The sequence below is a fragment of the Anabrus simplex genome, chromosome 3 (genome assembly GCF_040414725.1).
Source record: "Anabrus simplex isolate iqAnaSimp1 chromosome 3, ASM4041472v1, whole genome shotgun sequence".
Lineage (NCBI taxonomy): Eukaryota > Metazoa > Arthropoda > Insecta > Orthoptera > Tettigoniidae > Anabrus > Anabrus simplex.
The window spans coordinates 267,085,580-267,105,565 of record NC_090267.1 but is presented as its reverse complement, the minus strand read 5'-3'; the positions used below and the strand labels follow the sequence as shown (position 1 = coordinate 267,105,565).

General features: G+C 38.8%; 1 protein-coding gene across 2 annotated transcripts in view; it reads right to left on the bottom strand.

The window, feature by feature from the left end:
• Positions 1-19,986, bottom strand: part of Sas-4 (spindle assembly abnormal 4) — a 202,940-nt gene that overhangs the window by 40,316 nt on the left and 142,638 nt on the right. For both annotated transcript variants that reach the window (XM_067144344.2, XM_067144346.2), the window contains exon 8: positions 1,812-2,004. In XM_067144344.2, coding sequence (XP_067000445.2) covers positions 1,812-2,004 — 193 coding nt within the window. The remainder of the gene's footprint in view (positions 1-1,811; positions 2,005-19,986) is intronic.

Genomic DNA, 19,986 nt, shown 5'->3' with positions numbered 1-19,986 from the left:
TATTTTGTAAATAAATGTAAATGTAACTTTCTTTCTTGAATTGCAACATTGTACGTCACATGAAAATTTTGATTTCCTCTGAGGTTGCCTCCCGTCATTCTGTACCAAGTTCTATGTTAAAGCTTAAAGTTTATTTAAAAATTCTTTGATTTAGATGTTTTTAATGGTCATCCCCTATGTCATTTGTCTGTTTTATTTGATTTTGTTTCTTTTTCATTTTGTTAATAATTAATACATTAGTCGAGGGTGATTGCCGAGAACCTTTCTTTCTTTCCCCACAATGATACACGACAGGTAAAACCAACATTGAAAATACGGACATAACGATCATCTAGTTCTTAATAAGTTTTTTATTCGTAAGATTTTATCAACAACAGTCATCCATCCCATCCACACTTTTAGATGCTTTTTATTGTGCAAGTCATTAAACTGTCAAATAGAACTTACAATAAGACTTTTTAACTTCGTATAAAGTAGTATCTATATAATATTATTGGATAAGGTAAATCAGGATCCTGATCAATGACCAAAAGGTACAAGATACAAGGCTGATGATGCCCATATAATGGGCGAAATATGTCCCTACAAGTTGTTATGACAAGATTAAATCTTAATGTAAGAACTTTACTTTGTATTGAACAGGTGGTTATCAATAAACATTCATGACAATTTGTGACTCAACGTGCAATTCAACTATGAGAATTATTACATGCAACATACCGCATAGTCGAGCACCTCGTCTCCTTATTACCATATCTTCCCAACCCAAAGTTTACAACATTTTAGTAACACTACTCCTTTGTCGGAAATTCCCAAAACAAATTGTGCTGCTTTCCTTTGAATTTTTTCAAGTTCTTGTATCAAGTAGTCATTGTCAGTGTTCCATGCACTGGAGCCATACTCTAACTCGATCTTAACAGAGACTTATACACCCTTTCCTTTACATCTTTACTACAATCCCTAATAACCATGTGAAGAGATCTGTAACCTTTCTTACCTACCTCGTTAATATGATTACTCCAACGAAGATCATTCCGTATATTAACACCTAGGTACTTACATTGTTCCCTATGAGATACTATGACCCCATCAACAGAATAATTAAAACTAAGAGGACTTTTCCTCTTGGTGAAACTTACAACTTGACTTTTCATCCCATTTACAATTATACCATTGTCTGCTGTCCATCTCACTACATTGTTTAAATTCTCCTGCAGTCGCTCACAATCCTGCGACTCATTTACTACTCTATACAGTATAACATCATCCACAAATAACCTTATCTGTATTTCCAGATCTTTATTCATATCATTTATTATACAAGAAAACACAAAGGTCCAATAATACTGCCCTGCAGGAACCCCCTCTTAATCATTTCAGGATCAGATAACGCTTCACCCTATCTAATTCTCCGAATTATATTTTCTAGAAATGTAGCCACCCATCATTACATCATTAACAAAATATATAAAATCACAGCCCTGTCCAATCTTCCATCAGCTTGCACCCTCACGTTGTAAACAAACACAGCTAGTAATTGTGAGAACCTACGAAGGTTTTAGCACCTAAGTCAGTGATATCTAGTTCTATATTTTCTTGCAAGAATCTCTATTTTATGGACTTTGCACAAAAGCCAATTCTGTACCATGCCAGAGATGATGCAGGAACAGGAGAAATGTGCTGATGGACAATGTCCTTATTCTTGAGAGAGAAGGGTTAAAACAATTAACTTCTGTAGACTAATAGTTGTATTTGTTTTAAGACAGAAATAATAAAAATTGATTTATGAGTATAAAATACAGCATGCTTACTTTGTGGTCCTTGGTATGAATCTCACACTGGCCATTCGGGAACTTGAGGATCTTCTCATCGTTGTGTATCCTGACAACTACACCATCTGCCAAGGTCCACTCTTCATTGCCCTCCGGGAAGATGACCTGTAGACAGCCATTGGGGTAGGCTATCTCCTTGCCTCCATCTGGAAAGCGCCGCTCAGTCTGCCCACTGGAATGTATATATTTCAACTTAAAACACCAAGTAAAATGGGCAAGACATTAACATGAAAGTCATCAGTTAAAACAGCAGACGGAAACTTTGCTTAATTTTTCAGCTGGTCAATGCATGTTAAATTGGGCAAATCCTCAATTTAAACAACATAAAAACATTCACTAGACATGGCATGCTGCCATGGTAATTGAGTAGAACATGCAGCCAACACCTCCACACTGAATGTCAAGCAGTGGTTAATTAACCTGGCACCCCTGGAGGCACCAACAGCTTCGGGCAAAGGAACTGCCCCCAGAGAGAGTGATGGCCCTCAGTGGAGGAAATGACACTGGAAGCCCAAATTATTAATTATTCTAGTACAATCAACATGGTTGAGAACATAAGAAACACGGCCCTCAGTCCCCAGGAGAATTTACAGGGACAGAGGGTGCTTAGAATCTGTGTCAGCCATCAAGATTGCAACATGGAATGCAGGAAGTATGTCTGAAATAGGAAAGATTGCAAATACCATTCACGAAATGGAGAGGATGAACTTGGACATCCTGGGAATCAGTGAGATGCATTACCCAGGTTCACAACAGTGCACAACAGAAGAGTACACTGTATACCACACTGGAAATGATGACCCCAATCACCGTCAAGGGGTGGCTGTTATTGAAGCAGTTCAACCGTTGCCTCTTGATGGGGCGACAATTCTGTGTAGCATTTCTTATAAGAAAGCGATCTGTATTCTCAGCTCCAAGTTGGAGTACTAAATTATGTATCATGCTTGTTGATGGGCGCTCAATATCCTCCCAAAATGATTCAATATTTGTTTACCATGGTATTACTCAGTCTTCAAGAGATGAGATATCTTACGGGAGTGAAGGTAATAAAGGATTACAAAATTATATCTATCTAATGTTAGCTCTGGAAGGTAAATACTCTTAAATAGCTATGGTGGAACTTAATATTAGAAATAATGAATTATACTCCAATTATCTATAAAGAAATACAATTTATTCATGTGACACTCTCGCTAATTTGAAGAACATCAAGATAGGTGGACATAACACATTAAGAATGTTACATAGAAAATATTTAAATCTTTGCATACAACTCGTAAGAATGGTTACCTATGCACTTTCCAGAAATATGACAAATTAAAACAACATATAACTGTCTTCAAAATTCTTTAAGTACTTCCTCCAGCCAACCAATATTGTATTAAATACAGTTGGACCCACAATTATAACTTAATTAATCCAAGTTTGAATCCACGTACATTTTTAACAGTTTTCCATTGTATTTGTTGATCATCATCATCATCTTCATTTCCCATTTCCAGCTTCCCGGGTCAGGTTGTGAATCAAGGATCTCCTTCGCTGCCTGTCTCTCCACCACTCTTCTCCTTTTTAAGTACATCTTCTGGTTTTCCTCTCCTCTTCTCTATGCACTCCCACACTGAATCTGTCCACCTATTTCAGGGTCTTCCTCGTGGTCTCTTTCCTGTTAACTCTGAAAAAGCTTTTTTTCCGGCACACTCTCTTCTCCCATTCTCATCATATGCCTATACCACTGTAGCTAACGTCCGTAGGTTTAACCTCAAAATACCCTACACGTGACCCCTGGGTGGTGCTAAGCGAGCAACAATATATTTGGCAGCCAGTCTATCACTGTGATCTCCTGGCAATTACATACAATGACATATCAAACACGTCTCAACAGCTCTTTTAAGAGCTCCCTAACAAGAAACATTGGACCAACAATTCGACTCCTCCAACTAAATGTCGAAAGTATCAGCAAAGCAAAGTGTGACTATCTATCTAAACTTTTATTGGACAACAATATTGATATTGTCGCCATTCAGGAAACGCATGTTTCTAATGCAGATCAGTTTCGAAGCAGAGGTCGTATCCCTGGTTATACTGCTCTTGGAGTGACATATCACGATGTGTATGGAATAGCCACCTACATCCGTAACAACACAAATGAAGCCTCGCTTATTTCTGAAAATACGGATGGAAATATACATACAGTTGTCACACAGTTGCATGGCATTACTATAACAAATGTCTATAAACCACCTAACATTCTTTGGCCTGAACATGTCTTACATACTGCAAAGCATCCTGCAATTTATGTTGGGGATTTTAACAGTCACCATGGACTCTGGAAGTACTCAAAAAATGATGAAAATGATAGAATGCTCGTGCAATGGGCAGAGGAAAATGACCTCCATTTAATTTTTGATGCTAAAGACAAGGGCACATTTAGATCAGCTGCATGGATCAAAAATACAAATCCAGACCTCTGTTTTGTAAGCTGTAATGAAAGTGCTTTTCCTGAAAACATCACGAGAAAAGTGATTGGTGAATTTCCACATAGCCAACATAAGCCCATCCTAATTGAAATTGGTATCACAATCCCTGTAATTAGATCAACACCACATTCTCGTTGGAATTTTCGTAAAGCTGACTGGACCAATTTCACAGCAGAACTTGATAAGTGCATCCAATGGATTCCTCCTAAATATAACAACTATAGGCGTTTTGCTGGTGCAGTTATAGAAACAGCTAAGAAGTTCATTCCAAGAGGTTACCGCAAAGAATATATCCCTGGATGGAACGAAGAAAGTGAAGCACTATATCAAGACTTTCAACGATGTGGAGATCCTAACATAGCAACCAAGCTTCTGTCCAGTCTGGACTCATCTCGAAGGCATAAGTGGATAGAAACAGTTGAGAGGATAGATTTTACTCGCTCTAGCAGAGAAGCTTGGAGTCTTCTCAGAAAATTAGGAGGAAGCCCACCAGTATGCAGAGAACAGGCTGAAGTTACATCAGATCAAATTGCCTCTCACATCATTGCAACGTCACGAGTTCCAGGTGACAAGAAACACACCAAATATATTCGACGACAACTTCAAGTCTTGAAGTCAACAGCACCTCAGTCTTCAGAATATGCAAATCCCTTCACAGTATCCGAGATTGATACAGCACTAAAAGATGTAAAACCATTTAAAGCTCCTGGCTTTGATGGAATTCATCCCGAGTTCTTGATCAATCTGGGACAAAATGCGAAGAAATGGCTGGCAACATTTTTCACAGACATCTTACTAACTGAGCACATGCCTTTGGAGTTCAAAAAAGCTAAGATAATTGCGATTTTAAAACCTGGCAAACCCAACAACAAGCCAGAAAATTATCGCCCCATAGCCCTCCTTAGCTGTTGCTACAAACTGTTAGAAAGACTCATATTTAACAGAATAAGCAGCACCATTTTACAGCACATTCCCATGGATCAGGCAGGCTTCAGACCAGGTCGCAGCTGTTGTGATCAAGTTTTGGCACTTACAACATTCATAGAAATGGGGTTCCAAAGAAAATTGAAAACATCTGTTGCTTTTGTTGATCTCACTGCTGCATTTGATACCGTGTGGAGGGAAGGTATGGTCTATAAACTTCTCCGGGTCATACCATGCATGAAGATGGCAAGACTTATTAACAATATGTTGAGTGATAGGAGGCTTCAGGTTATCATCGGGAACAATGTGAGCAAGGAGAGGAAGCTTAAAAATGGTTTGCCTCAAGGTTCAGTCCTATCGCCACTCCTGTTCAGCTTATATATATATATATATATATGATCTTCCTGAAGTTATATCACGGAAATTCTGCTATGCTGATGATATAGCATTAGCTGCGCAACACAAAGAACTGGAGAGAACTGAAGAGATTTTAAGAAGGGATATGTCCATTTTGGAAACTTACTTCAGGAACTGGAGACTTAAGCCCAACACCAATAAAACGGAGGTGTCTTGTTTCCATTTAAACAATCACTTAGCAAATACTAAATTGAATGTAAGTTTCTGTGGCAGGATACTTCACCATAACTGGAACCCAAAATATCTTGAAGTAATCTTGGATCGAACACTATCCTACAAGCAACATCTGCTGGGCTCTGCACAGAAACTGAAAACACGTAACAACATCATTCATAAGCTTTGTGGAACTACCTGGGGTTCTTCGGCAAGCGTTTTACGGTCTTCAGCTTTAGGCTTGGTATATTCAAGTGCTGAGTACTGTGCTCCAGTATGGATGAACAGTCATCACACAAAACTCATTGATACTGAATTGAATTCCACTATGCACATAATAACTGGCACAATTCGATCTACACCAACTCATTGGCTCCCGCTTCTATCTGGAATAATGCCATCTGATTTTCGCAGATCCACCGCTCTTATCAAGGAATTCAATAAAATCTTAAGGAACCCCGATCTACCTGTACACGAAGATCTACGAACTATCAACCAAAACAGATTACGTTCACGCATCCACCTTTACGTAACGCCTCAGACATGGTTGCTAAAAGCTACAACCTAACTACAGAGTGGAAAAGACGGTGGGAAGCAGCAACGGAGACGCACCTGCACAGTATGTTCTCGAATGCCAAACTTCCAAGTGGATTCCAACTACCACGTAAAACATGGTCTGCTCTGAACAGAATAAGAACAGGCCATGGCAGATGCAGAGACATGCTGTTTAAATGGAACAAGTTGCCGACACCCGCGTGTGACTGTGGAGCTGCATGACAAACCATACATCATATTGTCAGAGAGTGTGAAACGCGGGCATACACAGGCAGCAAAGTGGATTTCCTGATGGCAACTCCAGAAGCAATACTGTGGATCAGTGATCTTGATATTCAGTTGTAGGGAGCCTTTTCTTGTTCATTGTTTTCTTGTTATATAAATATGTATATAATTTACATCTAAACTCAATTTGATTGTATGGGCCATATGCTAAATAAATAAATAAATACCACTTTAGCTTTGTTGTTTCCATCCTGTCTTGAAGTTTCAAAATTCCTGTCCTTTTCCTTGCCTCTTCATTTCTAATTCCATCCTTTCTGGTCTTGCCCTCAATACCTATTAGGAATTTCATCTCTGCTGCCTGTATTCTACTCTCCTCTAATTTTGTTGTACTCCAGGAACCAGCTGCATAGGTTAGCATGGGTTCATAATAGGTTGAATATAATACTTTCTTACATTTCTTCAGGACATCTTGGCTCCTTACACTCTGGTAGAAGCTGTTTGCTTATAGTATTTTTTTTCCAATTTCCTCAGTAATCTTTCCATGATCACACTTCCCACGTACTTAAAACTTTTAACCAATTCCACAAATTTACCATTCAGTTTTATCTTTCCTCTTCCTTCCTTCCTTCCTTCCTTCCTTCCTTCCTTCCTTTCTTTTGTCATCACTATTGTTTTACTTTTCTCTGTGCTTACTTTCATCCCAAATTTTTCTATGTCTTGATTCCATACATCTACTTGTTTTTGCACTTCCATTTCATTCTCACCCCATATCACTACATCATCTGCAAACAACATGGCTTTTGTTGCCTGTCTTCCCAATCTCTGTTTAATGTTCTAATGAATTTCATCCATGACTATGATGAATAGTATGGGGGATAGTACACTTCCCTGTCGGAGACTAGTTTCAACTTTAAACCATTTTGTTTTTCCTATACTAGTCTTCACACTACTAACACAATTTTTGTATGTAGCTTTTATCATTTGTACTTCCACTCTGTTAACTTGTTTTTTCCTTGATGTGTCCCATACCAACTGTCTAGGCACACTGTCACAAGCCTTCTCAATGTCAATATATGTCATCACTATGTCTTTTTCAAACTCCCATATTTTCTCCATCATATGTCTTAATGTAAAGACCAGGTCAAACATTGATCTGTCTTTCCTAAAACCATACTGTTGTTCTTCCATTTCTCCTTCTGGCTTCCTCCTCAGTCTTCCTTCCAATATTCTCCAAAATATTTAGCTACATAGTTATTGCATTCCTTTTTATCACCTTTTTTAAATATCGGGATAATTAAACCCTTTCCCCACTCTTCTGGGATCTCTTTCTTCCTCCAGATTATTCTAAATAATCTATACAGCCACTGTAGCCCTATTGGTCCTGCTGCTTTTATCATTTCCGTAGTTACATCATCCACTCCTGCTGCTTTACCACTCTTCATCTTTTGTATGGCTTCCTCTATCTCTAACATCAATATCTCCATTTCTTGTTCTTCACCTTTCCCCCTCTCATCTACCAGTTCACTGTCTTTAATATTTAGCAATTCTGAGAAGTATTCTTCCCATCTTTTTAGTATGCCATCTCTTTGCGCCAATATCCGCACTGTTTCAGTTTTTACAAATTTTGTATCTTCCCTATTTCATAAGCTATTCTTCACCAAATCATACTTCTTCTTCTTCTTTCCCTTTGTGCCGTTAGGCGTCGAGACATTTCAGCTATTTCCTAAAGTTTCTTCTGTCATGTGCCATTCTCTGAACCTCACCCAGGGTCTTCCTTTGCTTCCTGATCAGTCCCAAGATGTACTCCTCCCATTCAATCCATGGCCTCCCTTGCGTTCTTCTTCCTGTTGGTCTGGCTCGCTACACCTGCTTCGCTTTCCTTTCATCTTCCATTCTTTCAAGGTTACCAATCCAGCCCAATCCTCTCCTCTCAATGACATCCATTATTGGCTCCTGCTGAGGCTCATCTCTCACTGTGGTGTTTCTAATATGGTTCGAGTTTCGAGTTTACTCGGCAACTTTCCGCAAATATCTCATCTCAGCGGCACCCAAACGGTGGGTTGGCAGGTACACGGCATGATATACCCACATTTTTGTGTTTCTAATAATTTCTTTCTTCCCTATGATTGTGTTCTTTATACCATAGTAAACTTGATTAGTTTTTCTAATTCTGTTATTTATTTCTGCCTCTAATTTTCCATACTCTCTGAAAATGGTGCCCAGATACTCAATTTATTCTACTTGCTCAATATCCTCATTGTTCCACTTGATCTGAAGCTGTACTTTTTCTCCTTTGGTGAACTGCATAACCTTGGTTTTGCTCCCATTCACTTCCACCCCAGTCCTGGAAGGCATAAGCCCATTCAGTACGAGCTTGTTGGAGATCCTCCTTTTCCCAGCCAAAATCAGAATGTCGTCTGCATAGACCAAGGATTGGACATATACGCCAAACCATACAAAAACTTTTTAATTCCCTTTATATCCTCCAGTAAAGTTTCTGTGAAACTTTCTCAGCTCTTCCGTTTCTTTTCTTGTGCTATTTTCTTACATACCTTTTTGGATTCTTTATATTTGTGCCAATTCTCTGTACTACTGCTGTCTATCCACTTCCTCCAAGCCATTTGTTTCTCTTTAACTGCTTCCTTTACCCTGCTGTTCCACCAAGGAGTCTCCTTTTCCTTTTCCCTCCCAGATAGTCTTCCACAGGTGTTTACTGCAGACTTTACAAAACCATTTCCGAAACATGTCCATTCCTCTTCCACACTATTTAAGTCATCTTTGGGAATTTCTTTCTTCAGATCCTCTTGAAACTTTTCCCTTATTTCTTTCTCTTTTAACTTCTATCCCTTTATTTTTCTTTCCCTTTTTTCTGTTAACTTCATTATTTTACCAAGTCTTAATTTGGCTACCACCACTTTGTGGTCTCCTTTGAAATCTGCTCTTGGCATTGCTATCACATCTTTCAATTGTATACGTTTCTCCCTCTCCACCAGAATAAGATCAATCATTGTCTCTGTCTTTCTATCTCCCAACCATATTCAGTTATTTTTTGTGAGTTCTTTTTTCTAAACCACGTATTGCCAACAATTAATCCATTCCTTCTACAAAAAAATCTATTAACAAATCTCCTTCTTTATCTTGGTTTCCATAACTATAAGGGCCAATTATCTCTTCTTTTTCCTGTCTGTCTGTTCCAACATGTGCATTAATGTCTCCCATTATTATAACCTCTTTGTTTTCAATACAACTTTCCAGTTCTTCTACAAACTCTTCTAAACATTCATCTGCATTCCCTGATTGGGGTGCATAAACCTGTATAAAATCATTGATTCCACTCTCAAGTCCAAGTCTAACTTTAATTATCCTGTCACTGATCTGGTCAATTTTGTCCACATATTGCACTAGGTCTTCTCTCAATATAACACCAACACCATTTGTTGCCATCTTTCCATCACTCCAATATAATCTATACCTATTCTTCAATTCTTTTTGACCTTTCCCCTTCTATTTTGTCTCACTTATTCCCATCATTGCTATGTCTTTTTTCTCTATATACTCTATCAGTTCTTCTACCTTGCCATTCAAAGTCATGACAATGGTGATACTGATTCTTGTGATGTCTGGTAGCCCATTTCTCACAGTTTCCCCAGAGCTCTGGGAACTGCGCGTCACTTCAGGGTGACACCCTAGCATTTTCCGAGGCATCGATTCACTCGCACTCATTTTATAGGCTGTTTGTACGATGGGTTTGCCACTTCCAAAGGTATTTTATTACCTTCTGCCAGGCTCAAATTAGGCCGCCCCTAACATGGAGTCAGACGCCTTTTGTAGCCGTTCCTCTGAAGTACAGATGCTGCGGGTTTGCCCCTTCCGCCATCTCCACCATACCGAAGTCCATCTTCTCCGCCGTAGACGCCGTTGAGGTCTTCATCCATAACCCAGGGCAAGGGCCCTCCATATTTAGGACCCCTGGAGAGAGGGTGTCCCAGTATTTTAAAGCCCCCAGGAATTGGGCTATGTATTTGTTGAGTGTATTTTTAATACTGAAGCCATGGACATTTTAACATAAACTCCCATTGCATTGTTGATTGTATTTTATCTAGGATTTTTTTATGTATCCCTGTTTTTGATATTTGTCTTTCTTCTTCATGTTATTTTAGCTGATGACCTCTAGGCTAGGTTAAAACATGTCCTAGGTAGTTTTTTAAACAACTATATAATCTTTTAAACAGACCATTTATTAAATGGCAGAAGTGTATTGAATAGGTGGACCTTGTATAATTAAATTCTTTTAGAATTTCATCTTAGATATGTGAAGTCAATACGGAACCAGAATGAAGTTCATTACTTGTAATATGTACTTCCAATGTGATGACAAATAAATGACCTACTTATCAATCATGATCATAAGGCGATATCCTAAACCGGATTATATCATTAACGATTTGCAGTGATAACCAATTAATTGCTTCTCAATGTATCCCAAGTTATAATTATATTTTGGTAAGGCAACCAATTATTCCGTTAATGTCTCAAATTCAAGCATCATAAAATTTCATTAATATTTATACTCTAAAATTCATTTCCATTTTCAAGGTTTTGATTTCTCCGTCATAACAGCTTTATGAAATACTTTACTCTCTTCCTACTATGACTCCTCTTTTAATATATAAGATCTTCCAAGTTAGTGATTAATTATCAACACACACAAAAACCACATAGTACCACGACTACCATGTCATATTAATTCGACGATGCCAGTAAAAAAAAAAAAAAAAAAAAAAAAACTAATGCAAGCAACACCATCAAAATCTACCATTTCAAGACTGCACCATCTCATCCTAAACAAAATATGAAATTACACAGGAAAACTACTAAGTTAATGAAGAAAATTCATTTGTAACTCAAAATATGTGCAATAATATTTGCATGACTGTATTCAGCAGCTTTCATATGACATTTCATGAAATTGTTCTCCTGGCTTGGTCAAATATATATATGAGAGGCGTGCATTCGTTGGCCCCTGTGTGTGTGCTACTCCCAAACGGTGGAACAAGCCACTAGTTCAAAAGTGAAATGTGAACCATATCCGGATGTACAAAACATAAAGTGTAAAACAATATAGTACGCCTTTTGTATAACCCTACAGTACAATTGGTGAATAAGGTTTGAGTTTCACAGAGAACTTTGTTCCGCGTCTTCAGAAGAAAATCTTGACTGTTCACATGGAAGACTTCTCCAAGAATGGAAGTTTGAATTTAGACGTTAGTAATAGAAGCGTAAGTGGTACATTCATTAGTCACCAAATGGCTCACCGTATGCAGTACAGCACTAGCATTTGAAGCGGAAGCTGACGGCACTATCAGAATCAGTCTGGGATGGGGGCATAAAGGCTGTGCACACATTATGAAAGTATGACACTGACACAAGCCTGGAATGGAACATCTGGTGATGAATGTACTAATTTGGAAAACACCGAAACGAAATAACAATAATGAAAGGACAAGGAAGAGAATTACCTACGTAGTTTCTACAGAATATTCTGTTCTCTCCTAATTTTAAAAACACCGCTCAAAATTATTCGTCTACTAATGTCATTCCACGACATCTTTCCACTGACAGCTTGGAACATACCATTTAGTTGAGCAGCTCATCTTCTTTCTCCCAAGTCTTCGCAGCCCAAACTTTGCAACATTTTTGTAACACTAATCCCTTGTTGGAAAACACACAGAACAAATTGTGCTGCTTTCCTTTGGATCTTTCCCAGTTATCGTATCAAATAGTCTTTGTGTTCTCATAACCATGTGAAGAGATCTGTAATCTTTCTTTATAACTTTGTTAATGTGATTACCCCAAACAAGACCATTCCTTTATATTAACACCTATGTACTTACAGTGATCCCCCACGAGATACTATCACCCTGTCAACACAGTAGTTAAAACTCAGAGGACTTTTCCTCTTCTTGAAACAACTTTTCATTTAACGTCAAAAACTTCATAATTGGTCCGTATTGAAAAAAGATTTACATTCAAAGATAAAGGGTAGGATTCTCCACCTGTTCAATACTACTTAAAATGTGATAATTAAAATGTCACATTTTTATTAAAAATTGGCAAAAAAAAATGACAATAAAAATGTGACATTTTAATTATCACATTTTAAGTAGTATTGAACAGGTGGAGAATCCTACCCTTTATCTTTGAATGTACAACTTTTCATCCTGTTTACCATCATACCATTGAATGCTGTCCATCTCACAACATTGTCGAGGTCTTGTAGTCGCTCACAATCAGAAACCCCATTGTCGGCAGCTCTGAAGATGGTTTTCCCTCTGTGGTTTCCTATTTTCACACCAGGCAAATGCTGGGGCTGTACCTTACTTAAGGACACGGCCACTTCCTTTCCATTCCTAGGCTTTTCCTATCCCATCGTCGCCATAAGACCTATCTGTGTCGGTGCAACGTGAAGCAAAAAAAAAAAAAAAAAAATCTTTATTCCTATCATTTATATACTGGGTGGTCCACCAGCCCGTTGCGATCCAGTTTTATGCATCCCTTCACATTTACTACAATTCTGAAAGACATCTGTCCCTCTCCCTAAACCGGGGTAATATAATGAGATGTGTGTTTACGGGATAGAAGACAGCAGGAATCGTGAGCACCACTATTAATTAATTATGGGAACCTCAAATGAACCCGTAAAATGAGTACAGATATGCAGAACACATACTTTAAGACAGGAGGTGGATTCACAGAGCAGGAGTACGGTACTATATAGGCTGGGAAGTGGGCGCCGTAGGTCAAGTGTCACAGTAGCTCACATGGCAAGCGGGCGGGGAGATATGTGATAGTAGACAGTGCTCGAGGTAGGAAGTTCAAATCCCACATAAGAATTTTTTAACAGCCAGATGCCTGGGATGTGGTAAGGTTGTATACTTGATAGCTTCCAAGGACTGATTTGTTTATTTGACCTTGTCAAAGACCGCATGTAACGTTGCATAGGGTATGGTGCTGGGTTTGACGAGGATGAGGAGATGATGGTCTGAGTCCAGTTAGCTATGTCGTACATGTTGCAAGCTTCGTAGACCACAGGTAAAGCAAAGTATGACCCACTGGAACGATGAAATGAAATGGAGTATGGCTTTTAGTGCCGGGAGTGTCCGAGGACGCGTTTGGCTTGCCAGGTGCAGGTCTTCTGATCTGACGCCCTCGCAGGCAACCTGCGCGTCGTGATGAGGGTGAAATGATGATGAAGACGACACATACACCCAGTCCCCATGCTAGTAAAATTAGCCAATTCCCTGCCGGGAATCAAAGCCGGGACCCCTGTGACCAAAGGCCAGCACGCTAACCATTTAGCCATGGAGCCGAACATTGGAACGATAACAACACGTGATGGCAGGTAAGTATGTAGCTATGGAAACTCCACTCCTTCGAAGCTATTAACACAAAGTTTATTCACTGCCTCGAGATGTATTCCAGCGACAAGTATGTGGATATATTACTTACCTATGGAGAAGCTAGACAGAATGCACATACCAGGCACAACGCCTGTACCAAGAACACTACCCGGATAGATGACAACCTCATGGGTTATATATTTCATTTTCGGTTCCGTATTGAACAGAGATCATAAATATAATTAGTTATAAAATGTAGCTACGCAAACTCACCTCCTTCGAAGCAATTAACACAAAATTTATTCACTGCCTCGAGATGTATTCCAGGTATTTTAGCAGAAATATATCTCAGTTTTCTTGAACACAACAAAATTGACAATAAATTTGACAACATTCACTTCTGGGCCAGATATGTTGATGATGTCTTTGCAATCATTGATGAAAAATCAATTGACGTCCCCATCACTGTTCTTGGGCTCAATAGTATCAATTCTCATATTAAATTCACATTAGAATCAGAAATAGACCAAAAAATACATTTCTTAGATTTAACTATCACAAGACACTCAGATTGTCTAATAAAATATTCAGGAAACCCACCCAATCTGCCTCTACTATACGTCGAGACTCAATGCACCCTCAGTCCCATAAAACAGCGACTTATAACAGCTTACCAATGCAAAGAGGAGAAGAATTCCACCTAATCAATACTTGTTTATTGTTATTATTAAAAATACAGGACTGGTTTTGATCCTAGCGGGTTATCCTCAGCTGAACACACATATGCATATAACGCATCGTGCAATTGCAAATATTACCATATCTAAAAAGGAATATCATGTGACGATGACATGTGAGGTCGTACTCATGAGTAGGGCATTCGTCAAATTGAAAATTAAGTATGTGTTATCATTTATCTATGTGACATGCATGGATGCAGATCTGTGAGAAGTGAATATTCTTGAACTTAAAAGTAACTTATAAGTATACATAAAATAAAAACAACATATACGTAAAACACTTTCATGCTTGTAAATATTTGAGTTTACGGCTTGCACTGTGTCTTGATTCTTCAGTTTGACTGCTATAATTAAGTCTTATTGTCCATAACTGTACATTATATTAAAAACTCAATGGCTTAAATTGTGATATGAGTTACACTTTAAAAATACCAATTTCTCATTTAAAAGAGATAGTGAGATAGGCTGAAATGTAACACCTGGTATTTTTTAAGTGTAACTCATATCACAATTTAAGCCATTGAGTTTTTAATATTGTACAGTTATGGACAATAAGACTTAATTATAGCAGTCAAACTGAAGAATCAAGAAACAGTGCAAGCCATGAACTCGAATATTTACAAGCATGAAAGTGTTTTACGTATATGTTGTTTTTATTTTATGTACACTTATAAGTTAGTTTTAAGCTCAGGAACATTCACTTCTCATAGATATGCATTCATGCATGTCACATAGATAAATGATAACACATACTTAATTTCCAATTTAACAAATGCCCTACTTATGAGTACAACCTGACATGTTATCATCACATGATATTCCTTTTTAGATATGGTAATTTTTGCAATTGCACGATGCGTTATAAGTATATGTGTGTTCAGCTGAGGATGACCCGCTAGGGTCGAAACTGGTCCTGTATTTTTAATAATAACAATAAACAAGTATTGATTAGGTGGAATTCTTCTCCTCTTTGCATTGGTGTGAATCATCAATACGGATATGAAGCTCATAGATTACGATTATAACAGCCTAGTCCAGCGTGCTTTCAACGTACCCATGTCCAAGAAGGATTTATCAAACGAACTGAACATAATCCGCAGTATAGCAACATTCAACGGCTTTGACAGCCTTTTCATAGAAAGCGTAATTAATAAACATAAACATCGCCCTAAAACAACACTTAAAAAAGAAGTACCCAAACATACATCTTTTTCTACCTTCACTTACAACAACGAAATTCACCAAATTACGAATATTTTTAAGAAACGAGGAGTTAAATTTGCCTTTAAAACCAGTAATAATGATGATGATGATGCTTGTTGTTTAAAGGGACATAACATCTAAGGTCATCGGCCCCTACCAGTAATAATAACAAGCACATCTTATACAATACGTCACATATAAACGAGGTCAGTAGTTTTTCAAAATCGGGCATTTACAAGCTCAAATGTAACACCTGTAAGAATATTTCGTATGTAGAGAAGACCGGGAGAAATTTTAATATAAGATATCAAGAGCATATCAATGTAACGAGATAAAACAAATTTTCAGCTATCGGCCAGCATGTCGTTGATTATAATAATAATTTCACAAACACTGAACAGGACATGGACATTCTCGCAATAGTAAAGAAGGGTCCTTTACTCAATATAATGGAAAATTACTACATACACCTAGATCAGTATTTTAATGCCAATTACAACCTTAACGAAATCACAGAGAAATCCAACATTTTATTTGATCTATTCATTTCTTTTCACAGAAATAATAATTTAGCTGACCAAAACTCGTTCTTAAATTTCATTAAGGGTACCGTGCCGAAACAATTACTACCACTCCCACACCCTTCAGCCCCGCCGTAAGTTAGTCGCCATTCCTTCCCTTCCTCTCCGCTCTCCTTCATCCCACACGGCCCGCTTCACCAGGCAGCTCCTCCCATCACACTCCCTCCACTTCCCCTGTTTCCTTCCTTGTCATTTCCAACTCACACTAGTTGCATATTACCGGCCATCACATCGCCGTGCAAGGTGAGTGTTCTACTTCACTATTATTCTCACTCCATTTTCTTTTCCTCTTGAGAACTTTACATTAACATAGTTCTTCTTTCATCATCAGGTTCCATTGGACTCCGTCTTGGACTGGAAATTCCACCTCTCACCACAAGCAGCATTATTCAAGTAGTAGTTTATATACGGTCTACATATATTTTATCTGAACTCTTAAACTGAGTAATATTGGATTCTAAGCAAGTTATACAAACCCTCTGCACCAGTGATGTACAAAATTAAAACTTTCAATCATAGATAGGAATGTGCAATTAAGTCATAGAACTCACTACAAAACAGTCTGGACATCGTAATCAGAATGCTATGAAAATTTCTTATGCTTTTATATTTGTGCAGTACTCAATGTCCACGTAATATCCTAACATCATCATAAAATTGATGTAATGTACAATTCATCCACAATTTTATAAGAAAGTGTAATAGCCATAGAACTCACCAGAACAACCTGGACATTGTAATCAGAATAATCAGAATGCCATGAAATTTCTATGCTTTTATCTTTGCGCACTACTTAATGTTTATGTAATATCCTAATATCATCGTAAAATTAACGTAATGTACATTTGAATTTACAGATTCATAGACAATATTTTGTACTTTAAACTTAGACATTTTCATTGACTGTTTTTATCTAATCATCAGCATCACGATCTATTTTAATCTCATTCACGTATTCAACCACATTTTATAATGAATGTTATCACAATGTACATATAGTTCACTTTATTAGTTTTTATTCCTTCTAAGAGGGTAATGTTTCAGGACATCCGATAAAAAAGTGTAATTTTTTAGGCTGATGATGACCTAAATTGAGGTTGAAACTAGTACCTAGCAACGCATTATTATATAAGCATAGGCATTGCAAATAATGTATAGTATTGAATAGGTGGAATAAAATATTTTATAACTAATTATATTTAGATGACAACCGACAAGCATGACATTTCAGAGTGTGGAAAGACATCTGCAGGATACTGCACCCGTGGAAAGGACACGGTCTGTTCGAGATCATCCCGTGACGTCTGCTGACAATGAAGAGGTCGTGTTTGACGCTATCTGGCATAACCCTCGCACTAGCACACGGGGCATTGCACACGAGACGAACATCAGCCGAGCATCTGTTATGCGGATATTGCATACCCACCACTTTTGCACTTACACCAGGAGCTCCATGGTCATGATTTCGATGCCCGGGTGGCGTTCTGTCAATGGATCCTACAACATGTTGACACTGATCCTGCTTTTCTAGCGACTCTTTTCTTTTATGGACAAAACACGATTCCACAACAATGGACCGTTAATTGCCATAATATGTATTACTGGAGTGTGGATAATCCCCATTGGGTGCGACAGACAACTTTTCAGGTACAGCGGGGTGTGAATGTATGATGTGGAATCATGGGTGATCACCTCATCGGTCCCCATTTCTCCGAGAGGCCATGTAACCAGCCAACACTATATGCGGTTTCACCGAGATGAACTACCATCATTTTTGGAACGTGCCACTCCTTGACCGCTATAGGATGTGGTTTCAACATGACGAATCATTATAAATGGACAGGAAGGGGAAGACCTGTCCCCTGGCCCGCCAAATCGCCCGATCTTACACCCCTGCATTTTTTCTGTGGGGCCATGTAAAACAATTGGTGTATGTAAAGGAGCCGGCCAGTCCTTGTCACCTTAGACAGCTCATCACCAAGGCATACCTATCTGTTTTGCCAGAGATGTTACAACAGGCCAGACGGTCCTTACAACATTGCACGCAACTCTGTTTTGACCATGGAGGTCGTCAGTTTGAGCAGGTGTTGCGTTCAACGACGTGGATAACTGAAATCCTGTCACATGTTTCCTAGCTTCTATCAACCCAGCTCCATACCAACGGCCCTTTTCAGGGACAAATAAACAAATCAGTCTGTGAAAAATACCGATATTAAGTATACAACCATGCCATATCCCAGGCAACTGGCTTACAAAAATACTTGCATGGGACTTGAACCTTCTAACCCTTGAGCACTGTCAACTATCACACACCCTACCGTGCGCTAGTCACGTGAGCTGCTGCAACCACTGACCTACGACGCCCACTTCCCAGCCTATACTTGCCACAGACCATCATCTCCACATCCTCGTCCAATGCAGCACCATACCCAATGGAACGATACATATGGCCTTTTACAAGGTCAAATAAACAAATCAGTCCTTGGAAGCTATCAAGTATACAACCTTACCACATCCCAGGCATCTGGCTGTTAAAAAAAATTCTTATGTGTGATTCGAACCTCCTACCTCAAGCACTGTCCACTATCACATATCTCCCCGCCCACTTGCCATGTGAGCTACTCTGACACTTGACCTACGGCGCCCACTTCCCAACCTATACAGTACCTTGCTCCCGGTCTGTGTGTCCACCTCCTGTTTGAAAGTACATGTTCTGCGTATCTGTACTCATTTTACGGGTTCATTCGAGGCACCCATAATGAATTAATAGTGGTGCTGACAATTCCTGCTGTCTTCTAGCCTGTAAACACACATCTCGTTATATTACCCCGGTTTAGGGAGAGGGACCGATGTCTTTCGTAACTGTAGTAAATGTGAAGGAAAGGGTAGCAAGAAGGGAATTAGAAACAGAAGTTAAGGGAAAGAGACCAGTTGGAAGACCTAGAAGAAGGTGGATGGATCAGATTTGGAAGGACATTAGAGAAGCTGGATTCGATGTGGTGGAAGTAATGGAGCAGGAAAGGTTGACGGACAGAAAGGAGCAGGGGAGGCTTGTTAACCATACCTGGGGGACTGGAGTGGGACATTGATGATGATGATGATGATGAAGGGATGCATAAAACTGGATCATAAGGGGCTAGTGGACCACTCGGTATATATAAGAAAACATGAAAGTCCAATAATACTGTCCTGTGGGACCCCCTCGCCTCCTTTAAGCATTATAGGATCAGATAACTCTTCAGCTACTCTAATCCTCTAGGTATTATTTTCAAGAAATTTAGCCTGAATGACGCCTCTGAACATAAAAATCCCCTTTACAAGCACATCTTAATATACCTGAAGATATTAGGAAAGAAACACAACTTTCCAAAGATCAGTATAAACGAACTTGGATCCCCTGATTCTTAGTAAAAATCTCCCTCCCCTCAGGAGACAGCAAGCATCATGGAGTTGAGGACACACCCTCTTCCCCTACCTCC